The 16,729-nt window shown below is 34.5% G+C and overlaps 1 protein-coding gene across 6 annotated transcripts in view; it reads left to right on the top strand.

Annotated features, from left to right (window-relative positions):
- Positions 1 to 16,729, top strand: part of PTBP3 (polypyrimidine tract binding protein 3) — a 101,544-nt gene that overhangs the window by 67,872 nt on the left and 16,943 nt on the right. For all 6 annotated transcript variants that reach the window (XM_089913594.1, XM_022579031.3, XM_022579030.3 and 3 more), the window contains 2 exons: positions 2,875 to 2,985; positions 4,486 to 4,654. In XM_089913594.1, coding sequence (XP_089769720.1) covers positions 2,875 to 2,985; positions 4,486 to 4,654 — 280 coding nt within the window. The remainder of the gene's footprint in view (positions 1 to 2,874; positions 2,986 to 4,485; positions 4,655 to 16,729) is intronic.

Here is a 16,729-nt window from a genome sequence, read left to right as displayed (position 1 = left end):
TCAGCAGTTGCGGCACGTGAGCTCAGTAGTTGTGGCGCACAGGCTTAGTTGCCCCACAGCATGTGGGATCTTAGTTCCCCGACCAGGGATCAAACCCACGTCCCCTGCATTGGAAGGCAGATTCTTTTTTTTTTAATACATTTATTTATTTTTTGGCTGTGTTGGGTCTTTGTTGCTGCGCATGGGCGTTCTCTATTTGCGGCGAGCAGGGACTACTCTTTGTTGCGGTGCACCGGCTTCTCTTGTTGCAAAGCATGGGCTCTAGGTGCACAGGCTTCAGTAGTTGTGGCTCACGGGCTCAGTAGTTGTGGCTCGTGGGCTCTAGAGTGTAAGCTCAGTAGTTGTGGCGCACGGGCTTAGTTGCTCCTCAGCATGTGGGATCTTCCCAGACCAGGGCTCGAACCCATGTCCCCTGCATTGGCAGGCGGATTCTTTACCACTGGACCACCAGGGAAATCCCTAGGATAGTTATTCTTGATCATTCTTTCTGATAATTAAAAAGCAGGACCATTTGCCTATTAAGGAGACACATACATAGTATTTGATAACAGCAAATTCTTAGCAGCATAGGGAATACTTAGGTTTTTATCCTTAGAAGCAGAAGGGCAAGTTTCTGGCTTATTAAAATCCAGATTTAAAATGGGATGTCAGAGGAAAGCAAAATGCATTGTAGTAACCCTGGCCCTGAACTTGTGGTGGGGAAGTATAACAAGTGTTGTAGATTTAAAATGGGATGTCAGAGGAAAGCAAAATGCATTGTAGTAACCCTGGCCCTGAACTTGTGGTGGGGAAGTATAACAAGTGTTGTAGATTTAAAATGGGATGTCAGAGGAAAGCAAAATGCATTGTAGTAACCCTGGCCCTGAACTTGTGGTGGGGAAGTATAACAAGTGTTGTAAGAGCATTGGTAACCAGGGGTCTGTCAGGGAACTTTCCCCCAACTCTGTTTATTCCGCTTCTCTAAAGACTCTTTAGAGACGCCTTCCTTGAGCACCCTTGCACCTTCCCAACTTGCATTCCAGTTCACTCTCATCCCTTTCCCTTTTATTTTTAAAACAAAACACTTTTTTATGACCAGACATTGTGATTTATTGGCTTATTTGTTTATCGTCTGTCTTTTCTTATGAGAGCAGAGACTTGTTTCTTTCTTTCTTTTCTTTCTTTGAGGATTTTCCAGGTTATTTTTTTCTGTTATTGATTTTTAGTTTAAATCTATAATTGTTTGAGAATATACACTGTATGATTTCTATTATTTTAAATTTGTTAAAGTGTGTTTTATGGCTCAGAATGTGTCTATCTTGGTCAATGTTTCATGCAAAATTCAGAATGTGTATTCTATTATTGGGTGCACTGTTCTATAAATGTCAATTAGATCCAGTTGATTGATGATGCTATTCAGTTCAGCTATATCCTTCCTGATTTTCTGACTTCTGGATCTGTCAATTAGTGACAGAGCAGTGTTTTGTCTCCAGCTACAATAGTGTTTTTATAGTCCAGCAGCTTTTTTTCTCAAGTATTTTGATTCTTTTTCATTAAGCATGTACATATTAAGGGTTGTTATGTCTTCTTGGATAAATGACCCCTATTATTATTATATACCCTCCCTCTTTATCCCTGATAATTTTTCTTTAAAAGTCAGCTTTGTCTAAAATTAATATAGCTGTACCAGCTTTTCTTAAAAATTAGTGTTAGCATGGTGTATCTTTCTCTCCCTTTAGCTTGAGTCTTTATATTTAAAGTGGGTTTCTGATGAATAACCTGGAGATGGGTTTTGTTTGTGCTTTTTAAAAAGCCCACTCTGACAAGTATGTATTTTAATTGGCATATTTAGAACATTCACATTTAAAGTGATTTTTTATATAGTTGGACTTATATCTACTAGGTTGGTAACTGTTTCCTACTTGTTTGTTGTTTCTTCCCCCTTCTCTTTCTGCCTTTTTCAGGTTTTTTTTTCCTGTTTCACATTTTGTTTTTTACTAGAATTCTTTAGAGCATTTTTAGTTCACAAAAATCTTGAGCAGAATATATATACCTCCTTACCGCCACAGACATACACAGTTTCCCCTATTATTAACATTAGTATGGTACTATTGTTTAAAATTGATGAGCCCATATTGAGACTCTTGTTACTGTTTTGTTCACTGCTGACTTTCTAGAGCTTAGAACAGTGCTCTATGAGTATTTGATGAATTAATAGAGCATTGAACATTCTCTTGTTCATTTTGTTGAATATTTTGTAGTTTTCCTGTCTATAAAAATTTCAAGTAGATGCTGATTCTCAGGCTGAAATAGTTGATCTGTATGACTCTTCCACTTCCAGGTATATGCTTTGTAACACCAACATCTCATAGCATTAATTAATTCCTGTTGTAACCTCCTGATTCAGTATTGTGCCATTTATGACATGCTATAAAATAGGTTAAATATTTAGTGCCTGTTATGTGTCAGGCACCGTTTTAAGCCATGCACGAGTGTTGAAACATGAACATCTTAGGCTTGATTGAAGTGATTTTGGTACCAATAGTTTTAATAGAGGAAATTATTTTCATTTAAAACTGGGATTCAGGGGCTTCCCTGGTGGTGCAGTGGTTGAGAGTCCGCCCGCCGATGCAGGGAACACAGGTTTGTGCCCCGGTTCAGGAAGATCCCACATGCCGCAGAGCGGCTGGGCCCGTGAGCCATGGCCGCTGAGCCTGCGCATCCAGAGCCTGTGCTCCGCAACGGGAGAGGCCACAACAGTGAGAGGCCCACGTACCGCAAGAAAACAAAACAAAACAAAACAAAAAACCTGGGATTAATGAATCAAGTTGTATTTATAAAGATATGTTAGCAAGTTTTTTCCTTAAATTTAACCTAATGTGAACTTTTTTCCAGATATTTTCTAAATTTGGCACAGTCTTAAAGATTATCACCTTTACAAAGAATAATCAGTTTCAAGCCTTGCTTCAGTATGCTGACCCACTGAATGCACATTATGCCAAAATGGTAATTATGATCTTTTTTTCATTTTTCAGTTGTTAATCAGTCACTTCAGTGATACCAGAGAAAGCCATCATGTCTTCTCCTTTGCTGTAGTTTACCATGTGTTTTTTTTTTGAAAATTGTAATAAAATATACATACTGAAATTTACCATTTTTAAAAGTACTGTTCCATATGCTCTTCTTATAGTCTAAAAATTACTTCTTTCTTCATATGAAATGGTTTCAAATCACCTATCATTTCTCAGATTTCTGGGACTCATTTCTGTTTGTCCTATTTAAAGTCTAGAGTTGAGCACAGTACTTCTGATATAATCTGACTAATAAAGTAGGATTATCTTTACCCTAGTGCCTCATTTACTTATATTAAGTGAGCCAAAGATTGATTGATTTCAATATTTTTGCAACCGTATTCACTGTTGAATTTCATTGAGCTCTAAATTGCTAAAGACATTAAATCTTAGGAAATATGCTGCCTTCAATTCATGTTGTCTTCTTGTTAGTACATGAGTGCTTGACTTTTGACAGGATGTAAAACTTCACATTCAGTTTGGTTACGTTTGACCCATCTCCTATTGAGATCTATCCCTAACTCTAATTCTGTCTTGTATTGGTATCTGAATTATTTCTAATTTTTTTCCAAAGATAGGGACTAAGGTTTATAGTACTTTTGTGTATCACAAAGTGTCTAGTTCTTGATTAGGAATAACATTTATATTTGCTGTACCCTCTACCCGCATATATTATTTTGTACCTTTATGATGGCATACTGGTCAATAACTATCATGATAAGTCAGGGGTTTTTGTATATTTGTATGGTTTTTTTAATTGATATTTTTATGTTTTGGTTTCTGGTATCCATTTTTATAAATTGAAGTGTTTATGGAAGTCATAAGTAGCTATAAGTATCCCTTTGGTAAGTCTTTATTATTTTCAAAGGAGGGATTGCTGATTTTTGGTCTTGTATCTGATCTGACTCAAAACTTCCCTCAAGTTTATTACTCAAAGAAAATAAACTTAACAAGAAAAACAGTAAGTGGTAGATAATATTTCACATATTGTGGTTCTGACAGGTACCATTTACAAAGGCTTTATTTCATCTTAACCTATATAAAGTACACTAAAATGAATTAAGATGAAATGTAAAATTTAAATATCTTTAAACATTTAAAAAATAATCATCATAATAATTAGTACAATGTACAATAATGTATAATAGTTTTCTAAGCTTATACATAGGAGATCTCCTCTTCCGTTTGCTCTTATCATAGACAGGATAGGGATTATTATCCTTACTTTACAGATGAAAAAACTGAGAAATAGAGATATTCATTTTCTCTCTTAGGCTCACACAGTGACAGAGTTAAAAGTAAACCCAGGTCTTTGGCTTTTAGTTTAGTCCTCTTTGCTTTATGCCTGATTGCCAGTCTGTCAAAGTAGAGGCTACTTGATTTATTATTGTTATTATCTTGTAAAACATCATGCTTTCTTACATGCTTTATTTAGGCTCTGGATGGCCAGAATATCTATAATGCATGCTGCACTCTGCGTATTGACTTCTCCAAGCTTACCAGCCTTAATGTGAAATATAATAACGACAAAAGCAGAGACTTCACTCGCTTAGACCTTCCTACTGGTGATGGCCAGCCATCCCTTGAACCCCCTATGGCTTTCGGTGAGTAGTTCTCTTTTGGGTCACAGAACAAGCTTTCTGAAGGTAAAAGTTTCATTTATTAATCCATATATGTCAGGTGGTTTCTTCTTGGATTCTCTCAGGATTTCTAAAGAAAAGTGAGAATCATGGAACAAAAATGTGTTCATTAATTGAATCTTAATATTAGTAGATTCTATTAGTTGGCAAAAACAAGTGGGTACCTGAAATTGAATTTATTTTCTAACATTAATATTACTCGTTCTTTATAAACCATGCAACCATTTGCTTGAAATTAATAGTCTTATATATTACCACTGGTTTAAATAAGTTGATTTATAGGGTTGGCCAAAAAGTTCCTTTGGTTTCTAAGTACAAATAAAAGACACATTTTTCATTTTCACCAAGAACTTTTTTTGCGGTACGCGGGCCTCTCACTGTTGTGTCCTCTCCTGTTGCGGAGCACAGGTTCCAGACGCGCAGGCTCAGCGGCTGTGGCTCACGGGCCCAGCCGCTCCGCGGCATGTGGGATCTTCCCAGACCAGGGCACGAACCCGTGTCCCCTGATGCAGGTGGACTCTCAACCACTGCGCCACCAGGGAAGCCCCACCAAGAACTTTATTGAACAACATATTCACCCTTTTGTTCCACTACCTTCTGCCATTGTTCAGGCAACTTCATAATTCCATCTTCTCAAAACTTTTTATCTTTTTGAGCAAAGAACTGTTCCAGGTGCCTTTTACAGTCTTCCGGGAAATGGAAATTTTTTCCATTAAGAGAATTTTGTAAAGACTGAAATAAATGAAAATCCGAAGGTGCAATGTCTGGTGAATACAGCAGGTGAATCAGAACTTCCCAACCAAGCTGTAACAGTTTTTGTCTGGTCATCAAAGAAACATGTGATCTTATGTTATCCTGATAGAAGATTACGCATTTTTTGTTGACTAATTCTGGACACTTTTTTGTCGAGTGCTGCTTTCAGTTGGTCTCATTGGGAGCAGTACTTGTTGGAATTAATCGTTTGGTTTTCCAGAAGGAGCTAATTAAAATAGAGGACTCCCCCTCCCAATCCCACCATATACACAACATCCCTTTTTTGGATGAAGACTAGCCTTTGGTGTGGTTGGTGGTGGTTCATTTTGCTTGCCCCACAATCTCTTCCGTTTCACATTATCGTACAATATCCACTTTTCATCGTCTGTCTTAATTTGTTTTGAAAACAAAACGTTTTCATTACGTTTAAGTGGAGAATCACATGCGGAAATACAGTCAAGAAGGTTTTTTTTTCGCTTATGTGGAACCCTAACATCAAAGCAATGAACGTAACCAAGCTGGTGCAAATGATTTTCGGTGCTTGATTCAGATATTTTGAGTATGTCGGCTATCTCCAACATGGTATAACGTTGATTGTTCTCAATTAATGTCTCAATTGGATCGCTATCAACTCAACTGGTCTGCCCAACTGTGGAGCATCGTCTAGCAAGAAATCTCCAGCACGAAACTTTGCAAACCACTTTTGACATGTTTGATCAGTCACAACACCTTCTCCATACACTGCACAAATCTTTTTGTGTGTTTCAGTTGTGTTTTTACCTTTCTTGAAATAATAAAGTATAATATGCTGAAAATGTTGCTTTTTTTCTTCCATCTTCAATATTAAAATGGCTACACAGAAATTCACCAATTTTGATAAGTTTTTTTTTAAATGCACACTGATCTGATAGCTGTCACAATACAATCTAACAAAACTGTTTCAAATGAAGTTAAAGACAACTAAGTGCTACTAAAGACGTCTTACAGAAAAAACCGAGTGAACCTTTTGGCCAGCCCAATATAACCAGCAAAATACTGGTGTAAGTGTTCTTGAGAGAAATACTTTTCCTTTTTTAAGTAGTGATACTTTAAAACAAGGACCTAAATTAGTAGTATGTTTTTCCTTTATTCAAAGAAGAGGATTTACAATTTTTTGTTTTTGTTTTTTAAACATCAGAACTTTTCATCTTAACCCTAAGTTTGTGCGAAGTTGCATTTTTGCACTAATAAAAGTAGTCTTCTGTATTACTCATGCAAATGTTGCTTTGGAGAGCTTCCTTCTTTTATTTAAAATTAGTTCTCAATAATTTAAACTTTTAAAATAAACCTTTATGTAAAGGGAAAAGTAGTGGAGAGCCTACTTGGATATATCATTAGGTTAATATACGTTTTGGTTTTGCAACTCTTGAAGTGTGGTTTATTATTTAGTTAAAGTATTTTAATTTTATTACCCTTTGTGATTGATTTTTCTTTCCCAGATGACACCATAAAATATTAGTTGAGACTTCAAGTGATATTTAGTTTATCTTCATTTTATAGGTGAGAAAAAAGAATCCTTAGCCAAATTGTTGTCCAAAATTTTCTAGAAAACAGATGGTAAATTTAGTGTTAAAGCTTTTTGTTATTTATAACTGAAAATGTCAAGTACATTGTTCAGTTCATGTTCCTAAATTGTTAAAGTTTCTGTTTTAGTCTGACCAAATTTTTGTGTTTTATACAGTTGGGCTTCCATATCTACAGGTTTGGAATCTGTGGATTCAACCAACTGCAGATCAAAAATATTTGAGGGGAAAAAATTCCATAATGTTCCAAAAAGCAAAACTTGAATTTACCTTGTACCAGCAACTATTTTACATAGCATTACAGTGTATTTATACCTATTTACATAGCATTTACAACATCCTAGGTATTATAAGCAATCTAGAGATGATTCACAGTATTCAGGAGTATGTGCAGAGATTATATGCAAATACCATACAATTTTATATAAGGGACTTGAGCATCCTTGGATTTTGGTGTCTATAGGGTGGGGGGTTGGGGAGTGTGCTGGAACCAATCCCCTGTGGATACTGAGGGATGACTGTATTTGTTATCAGCCCCTACTCATATGTACAATTTGGGAGAGCCAAAGGTCTTTGTAATTACCATTTTAATAACAAATGATAGAAATTGGGGCTATCACTCAAGTTTGCCAAAACTTGGCTATCAAATGCAGAACTGCACGTATTTCAGTAATTGAATACATACTGTTGGTATAATTATGTTCTGCATTGTGGGAGGAGGACATTTTAAAAACACAATTTAAAATTTTGGTTTCTGAATATAAAATAACCAGAATGTTACCATCCTTTTTTTATTGTATTAATAAATCCTTTGTCGTTGCAGAGTAGTGTCTACATTATAAGATAAATAATTCATCAAACAGAGAACAGTACTTTTTTATGTGTTGTGTGAAAGTTTACTCTGCCTCTCACAAATATTTGAACAGTTCACTATTCCCTCTTCTTTTTCTCTTGGCTTCAGAAACACCACACTTCCATGACTTTTTTCCTTACCTCACTGGCTGTTCTTTCTTTTCTTTCTTTTAAAGATTACCGTTTAAAGGTCTTAGGGCTAAGTTGTGAGCATTCTGTCCCTCTTTTTAGAGAAATATATTATACCTATAGAAAAGCTTGTAAAACCTGTGAATACAGTTTTAAATACCCATGTAATTACTATCCAGATTAAGAAATAAAATGTTTACACATACTGAAGAAGCACTATTTGTACCCCTCTCATTTATTGTGTTCCCACTCTCCCTGCTCCAAGATAACTGTAGTCTCAAATTTTTGATGATAGTCATGCTTTTGCTTTTCTGCTTTTCTTCCCCTGTGGTTTGGTTTGGTTCTTTTACTACTCATTATGCAGCCCTAAGTGCTAATTTAAAAAATTCTTTTCTCCTATATTTAGAACTTTATCTAAATGGAATCATACTGTTTGTTTTCTTTTGATTCATCCATGCTCATATATGTGGCTATTACTTATTCATTGTCAATACTGTCAAGTGTATAGATTCCCATTGTATGAATATACCACAGTTCGTTTATCTATTCTACTGTTGATAGACATTTGGGTTGTTTTAGTTTGAGGCTATTATGAACAGTGCTGCTGTGAAATTTCCTTGATTACCAATGAGGTTGAACTTACTTTAATTTATTTATTGGCCATTCTCCTTTATGAATTTTCTGTTAATTCTTTTGCCTGTTTTTGTGTTTGGTTTCTTGTCTTTTCTTGTTTATTTGTGGGAATTCTTTATATATCCTAGACACTAGTCCTTTGTTGGTATTATGTGTTGCAAATAATTTCTCTCCGTTTTGGCTTATTGGTTCATTCTCTCCATGGTATTTTTATGTAGTCAAATTTATTTGCCATTTCCTTTATATTTGTGTTTTTGTGTCATGTTTAAGAAATCCTGTATTACTTTGATATTATAAAGATAAATACTTATATTTTAAAGTTGATAGTATTTTAGTAACTTTTTATTGAAATACTTTAAGTTGCAAGAATAGTTCAAAGAATTCCCTTATATCCTTCAGATTCCCCAGTTATTAACATCATGCCACATTTACTTTATCATCTCTCTGTTTATATGCGTGTGTGAGTGTGAGTGTGTGTGTGTGTTGTTGTTGTTTTTTCCTCTGAGTCATTGGAGAATAAGTTGCAAGCATGGTGTCCCTTTTAAATACTCACTGTATATTTTCTAGGAGCAAGGACATTCTTACCTAAATACCGTTATCAAAATCAGGAAATTAACATTCACACAATACTATTATATCTAATCCATAGACCTTTTAAAATTTTTGCCAGTTGTGAAAATAATGTTCTTCATATGAAAATTTTTCTCAGTATCAGGTTAATTTATTTGTCATGTTTCTTGAGAGTCCTTTAATTTGGAACATTTCCTCATTCTTTGTCTTTTATGACCTTTAAAATTTTAGAAGAGTTCAGGGTTGGGTATATAATAGAATTTCTCCCAACATACATGTCTGGTTTTTTGGCTGAAATAATGTTGTGTCTTTCTCATTTCATTACATCAGGAGACACATAATGCCACTTTATCCTATTCCTGGTGATATTAACCTTGATCACTTAAGGTGGTTTCTGCCAAATTTCTTCCCTGTAAAGTTACTGTTTTTCTCTTTGTAATTAACAACATATCCTTATAAGGAGGATACATTGAGACTATAAAAATAGCCTGTTTCTTATGACTTTTCACCCTTTAGTTTTAACATCCATTGCTTAAATTAGTTGTTACTGTGGTAGTTGTTGCTATATTGGTGGTTTGCTAATTCTGTCATTCCTTCTCATTTATTAGCTGGGATTTTATTATAAAGAACTTTTTTCTTACCAACACTCCATTCATTCATTTTTATTACATAAATTCGTGTGAATTTAAGGTTTATAATGTGCTACTTTTATGTATTTATATATTGTAGTATGATTCAGTTGTAGTGATATTTATCACATTACACAGTTTTAGTATAATATTGTCTGTATTATACAGTGCATTAGCTCTCTGTGGCATATTTACTATTCATTGTATTTATTTTTTTGTGTTAATATGAACTTGTAGGTTCTTATTTTATTCTATGGGTAATAATTTCATAGTATCATTTTTCATTTTATGTTCAAACTCTCCCAGATTTGGCCAGTGGCCACTAGCTTCTGTGGCCTTTTGACATACCTTCATCATTGTTTGAACACTTCCTTACTTTCTGGCAGAAGATGTTTCAGATCTTCTTTACTTTCCCTGCCTTAACACTGCAGTCAGCTGTTACTCCAATGAGCCCTGGTTCCTTTTAGTAGGAAATAGTATTTGGAAATCAGTATCAAGACATTATATGTGCTTATTGCTAATAGGGTGTCACTGCTTCTAGGAACTTTAAATGGGCATGACTAGGATATATGTGTATGTGTACTTCATAAATATATTTCTCTGTGTGTGTGCGTGTGTGTGCATGTTTGCGGTTTTAAAAACCGCAAGTTTTAACTGATAACTCCAATTCCAATTCAGCACCCTTTTTTTCATATTGGTGATTCCCTTCTTCAAGAATGAGAAATCTAGTTTCCATTAGCCTCAACATATTATTTGCTCAATCCTATAATACACAAAAAGTAGTTTCAGAATTAACACATACCATTAACTTGAGGTTAATATATGCATGAGTAGTTTTCTGAGCATTGTTCCATTGGTCTATTTATTTGTCTTTCTTTTTGTCATTACCACAAGTCTCAATATCTGATAGAGTTAAGTCTCTTTACTTATTCTTCAAGAGTATCTTGGCAATTCTTGACCATTTACACTTAGGAATTTTAGGATCAGCTTTTCAAGTCCTCAAAGGGGAAAAAAAGCACTATTAGGGTTTTGATTGGATTATATTGACTTTATAAATCACTTAGAAGATAATTGACACCTTTACAATAGAGTCTTCCAGTCTTTGAATATTGTATATATCTCCATTCATTTGTATATTATTTAGCGTCTTTGAGTAAAGTTTGGTGACTTTTCCCCATAAAGGTTTGCATATGTTTTGTTAGAATTATTCCTAAGATCCATACTTTTTAGATTCTAATTCTAGACCAGTCTTTATCATCCGTGTAACTTTGGGCAAATTGCTTAACTGCTCTGTACTTTTGTCTCTTTATATGTGAAATGAACATAATAATAGTATTTAACAGGTAAGAGTTGTGAGGAATATTAAATGTGCTAATATACGTAAAGAGTTTAGAATGGTGCCCTGTAAGTTTTAGCCATCACTGTTACTTGGTTTTTAAATTGTTACTAATACACAAATGCAGTGTTGTTGTTTCTTGATTTCATATTCAGCTACCTTGATAAACTCTATTTCTTTCTCTACTCTAATTAATTTTTCTCTTACTTTAGTAAGATGCACTGAACTTCTAAAATTTGCATAGAAATGGAAAAGTATCTAAAATAGTGAAAGGAAATAAATGCAAGGCTTAATATAAACCTGCAGTAGTCAAACCAGTTTGATAGTGTTGAAAGGTTAGATAAATTAATGGAGCAGCATATAGAGTCTAGAAATCGACCCACATGTATGTACTCAGTTGATTTTGAGCAAAATTACCAGTGTAAAAATTCAATAGGGAAAGGAAAATCTTTCAACAAGTAGTTTTGGACAGGTGGTTATCCATATTGGAAAGAAAATAAACATTGATCCGTATCTCACACCATACTGACACATTGACTTGAAATGGATCTTAGACCTCTATGTAAAACTTAAACCTATAAAACTCCTGGAATAAAACATAGGAGAGGGGACTTCTCTGGTGGTCCACTGGTTAAGACTCCGAGCTTCCACTGCAGGGGGCGTGGGTTCGATTCCTGTTCAGGGAACTAAGATCCCATATGCCATGCTGTGTGGCACGGCCAAAACAAAACAAACAAATAAATAAATCTTATATTTAAAAAAAAAACTTAGAAAATCTTTGTAACCTTGGGATATGCAAAAGTTTCTTAGGTAAAACGCAAAAAGCACAAACCATGAAAGGAAATAATTTATATATTGTATGTACATCAACATTTAAAAGTTTCACTGATTGAAAGGTACCATCAAGAAAACCACAAGGTAAGCTATAGACATTGAAGAAAATATTTGCAACACATATATATAAGACAAATTCGTTATATCAAGTTATATAAAGAACTCTTATAGCTCAGTAATAAGAAAACAAACTATTAAAAAATGGCCAAAAGATTTGACAAGATATTTTACAGAAGATGGTATATGAATGGCAGTAAACACATGAGAAGGTGCTCAGCATCTCTAGTCATCAGGGAAATGGAAATTAAATTACTGTAAGATATTATTACATACCCACTAGAATAGCTAGAGTTTAAAAAGTTTCCTGTACCAAGGATGTGGAGCATCTTTTACTAGCATACTGTGTTGATGGCAATGTAAAATTTAGGAAACTCTTTGGTAAAGAGTTTGCCAGTTACTTAAGTTAAATGTGCACCTACAATATAACCTAGTCATTTACCCAAGAGAAGTGAAAAAGTTAGTGTCCACACAAATACCTGTATGCAAACATTCATAGCAATTCTATTTGTAATGGCCAAAATCTGGAAATATTCTATTACAGGTGAATGGATAAACAAAATGTAGTTTATCGATGTTATGAAGTACTATTCAGCAATAAAAAGGAATAAATCGTTAAGGACAACAGGATTATGTTGAATGAAAGAAGCCAGGCAAAACATTATTATGAATGAAAGAAACCATATAAAAAAGAACACCTGGTATATGATTCTGTTTATATATAATTCTATAAAATGCAAACTAATCTTTAGTGACAGAAAGCAGATGAGTTGCCTTTTGTACTTGTACAGTTTATTGCATGTAAATTAGAAAAGAGAAATAAGTCATATCATTTCAGTCTAATGCTGACAACCCTCCAAAGGCTCCCATTTTTTTCAGAGTATTAAATGCCCACATCCTTACATTGGATTGCAAGCCCTATACCATCCACTTCAATTTTACTCTTTTGATATATCTCCTTTGATGTTCTTCCCTTGCTCCTTTTGCCCACCAAACTGACATCCCTCTAAAGCATGTTAGGTATGTTCCTACCTCCAGATTGTTCCCACTAGTTATTCCTTCTTCCTGGAGGGCTTTTCTCCCAGATATCCTCAGATTTTGCTCCTGCTGCCTTCTTTGACCTACCCTGACCAACCTTCTCTCAGTACTCCTGATTCTTTCTGTTCTATGTTTTTAGTAGTATTTATCACCTTCTTATGTATGCAGTTAACTTATTTACTGTGTTTATTGTTTATTTCTGTTTTCATCAGTCGAAATAAGCTTCACCAAGGTAGTTTTTTTTCTTCTCTAGTTTGTGCCTGACACAAAATAGACACAAAAAATATTTGTTGAATTAATGTTTATTTATTATTTGGTTTTTTCCACTACTGTTTTCGAAGTTTAACACTGTTTTGTATTTTCATCTAGGATTTTTAACTTTCATACTTATTTTACCAAAATATAGAGTTAATTGATACCTGTAATCTTTTCTTATATAATATAAGAACTTTAGGACACTTTAACTCCTTTTACCCTCTCTTACCTCCTCCTAACTCAAGATATTATTATGTTTAAAACTTTTTAGATTTTAACATTTCAATTTGTTAATTATTTTATACAATCAATATTCATTTAGATTAAGCCATATATAACTCTCTTAAGGCCTTGCATTTCTTCTTGCAACTCAGATATGCCATCTGGGATTGCTTACCTTCTGCCGGAAGGATATCTTTTATTATTCTCTTAAGGGGAAGGTCTATGTTAACATGTTTGAAGTGTTCATTTCCCCAGAAATGTCTTTATTTTGTTGTCAGTTTTAAAAGATATATAGAGTTCTAGGTTGACAGGTTTTTTTTGTTTTGTTTTGTTTTTCCAATGTATTAGAGAAATCAGTACACAATAGTCTGGTTTTCATTGTTGCTCTTGGAAGGTCAGCTGTCAACCTAATTACTGCTGTTTTCTCTCTGGCTATTCTTTAGATTTTTTTTTTCATCTTTGATGTCTACAGTTTCAGTATGATGTGTCTGTTTAAGGATTTATTTTTTCTACCTGGAGCTCAAAAAGCTTCTTGATTTGGTGGATTGTTGTCTTTTACTGGTACTAGAAATGATCTTCTCATATATTTCTCCTTCACACTGTTTCTTTTCTTACTTTCTGGAATTTTGATTAGACCTGTTATACTCTCTTACTCTGAGTATCTCAAACTTTCTTTCACATTTTCTATTTCTTTATCTCTCTGAGCTGCATCCTAAGTAATTCCTTAGGGACTTCCATTTTACTAATGGTCTCTTCACCTTTGTCTAATCTGTTGTTAAATTTGTCTGATAATTTTAGATTTCAATAGTTGTGCTTTTTATTTCTAGAAATTTTATTGATACTTGGTTCTTTTTTTTTTTTTTAAGTATCTTCCCTACAGATATTTTTCAGTATGGCTTTTATTTCTTAAAACATACTATTTAAAAATCAAATCAAATCAAATCTGATAATTGCAATGTCTGAAATCTTTGCAGTTATTTTTTTGCAATTAGATATTTCTTTTTCTACTTTTTTTCTTTTTGAGTTACTCAAAAAGTTTAGTCTGCTACTGTACCAGCATTTTTGAAAAACAAAATAGTTGTGCTTTTTTTACATAGTACATACTCTTTGTAATATTTTAAATGGCTCTGTATTTTGTCTAGTGACTCATAATTTATATAATAATTCTTCAATTTAGACATTAAGCTTGTTTCTTTAGGGCTTTGCTATTATAAATAAGGCTGATAAACTGATTTCATAGGTAAAAATGTTATCTCTTCATTTGTATTACCTTAATTGCTGTTGTGGTAGTACCTTTTCCAAATGTAAAATATGTATTCTTAGTTATGCGAATCTTAAACCTTTTTCTTAAAAGTTTGTGTAAACCATTGCCTAACTGGTTACTTTGCTAAAATGTTTCTGTTTCTGCTTATTTGAGGAATGTAGATTTACAGAAACTTTGCAAATGATTCTTTTGTCAAGTATTAACAAATGTTCTTGTTAATCATATTTTACTTGGAAACAATTATTTAATATTTGACCCTGGTAATTGTTTGCCAATTCTTTCATTTATTGCTATTTAATGTTCAGTGAGTGTTATCTCAAGAATTTTCCTCATTTCTCTAAAACCTACTACAAGTCTTCTGCCTCATACCCCCCACCCCATAGCCATTTGTATTAGTCTCTTTGTTTTGTTTTAAAAGTAGGTCCCTTGCCCTTGCCACAAATCTCAGTGGTTTACAGCAATTAACATTTATTCCTCTCACATGACTGACACTTAATCAGCTGCAAATCAGCTTTTGCAAACTTCCTTCACATGTCTTTTTGATGGAGGGCCCAGGCTGAAGGTGTCACTGCATTTGAGACATGGCATTCTTGTGGCAGAGAGTAAAAAAATAAGAGAGCTGGTGTAAACCCATAATGCCTCTTAAAGCTTCTGCATAGAGGCAGTTTATGTCCTGTTTGTCCGTGTGTTCCTATCACATGACTGAGTGCGGTGGGTGTTGCATAGAAATGTATGCTTCTCCCACAGGAGACACTGCAAGTCACATGACTGACCAGAGTTACATGGAAGGGTCAAGTGAATACTTGGCAACAGTAATACAATCTACAGTATCTCTTCTTATTTTTAAAAAATATATCTTAAAATTTATTTATTTATGGCTGCGCTGGGTCTTCGTTGCTGCGCGCGGGCTTTCTCTAGTTGCGGTGAGCAGAGGCTACTCTTCGTTGCAGTCCATGGGCTTCTCATTGCGGTGCCTTCTCTTTTTGCGGAGCACGAGCTCTAGGCGCTTGGGCTTCAGTAGTTGTGGCTTGGAGGCTCTAGAGCGCAGGCTCGGTAGTTGTGGCGCATGGGCTTAGTTGCTCCGCGGCATGTGAGATCTTCCTGGACCAGGGCTCGAACCCGTGTCCCCTGCATTGGCAGGTAGATTCTTAACTACTGCACCACCAGGGAATCCCTACCATATCTCTTCCTATGTTTAATTTTCTAGTGTAAATTTTCGCGATAACTTATACCTGTACTGAACCCTCTCTGATAAGTCTTCCTTTATGCCTTAAATATAGTTATTTCTGTTATGAAAGTGAATCATTTTACCTATCTTTTTTTTTAACTTTTTACTTTATATTGGAGTATAGTTAATTAACAGTGTTTTGTTAGTTTCCGGTGTACAGCAAAGTGATTCAGTTATACATGTACATGTATCTATTCTTCTCAAATTCTTTTCCCATTTAGGTTGTTACATAATACTGAACAGAGTTCCCTGTGCTATACAATAGGTCCATGTTGGTTATGCATTTTAAATATAGCAGTGTGTACATGTCAATCCCAAATTCACTAATTATCCCTCCCCCCCACCCTTCCCCACTGGTAGCCGTAAGTTCATTCTCTAAGTCTGTGAGTCTGTTTCTGTTTTCATTTTACCTATGATCTTGAGCCTACTTGAATGTAAGTTTAGCAAGGGCAGAGATTCTTGTCTGCTTTATTCATTGCTTCCTCAGCACTAGAAGAATGCTTGCCTCCTAATGTGCTTTCAATAAATATATGTTTCCCTTCTTATTTCATCACTGTCAGTTATTCTCATTATCTGTGTCTTCATTTATTGTTGGTTCTCTCTGCTAGCTCTGTCCCTGAAGTCTCTCAATGACTGTATTTTCTTGAATTATTTTAATCACAGCTACATATTTAATA

The sequence above is a fragment of the Delphinapterus leucas genome, chromosome 6, assembly GCF_059928025.1.
Source record: "Delphinapterus leucas isolate spDelLeu-1000000601 "Yukka" chromosome 6, BTC_Dleu_Yukka2, whole genome shotgun sequence".
Lineage (NCBI taxonomy): Eukaryota > Metazoa > Chordata > Mammalia > Artiodactyla > Monodontidae > Delphinapterus > Delphinapterus leucas.
Note: the sequence above shows the minus strand (reverse complement) of the source record. Positions and strands in the feature narration are given on the sequence as shown.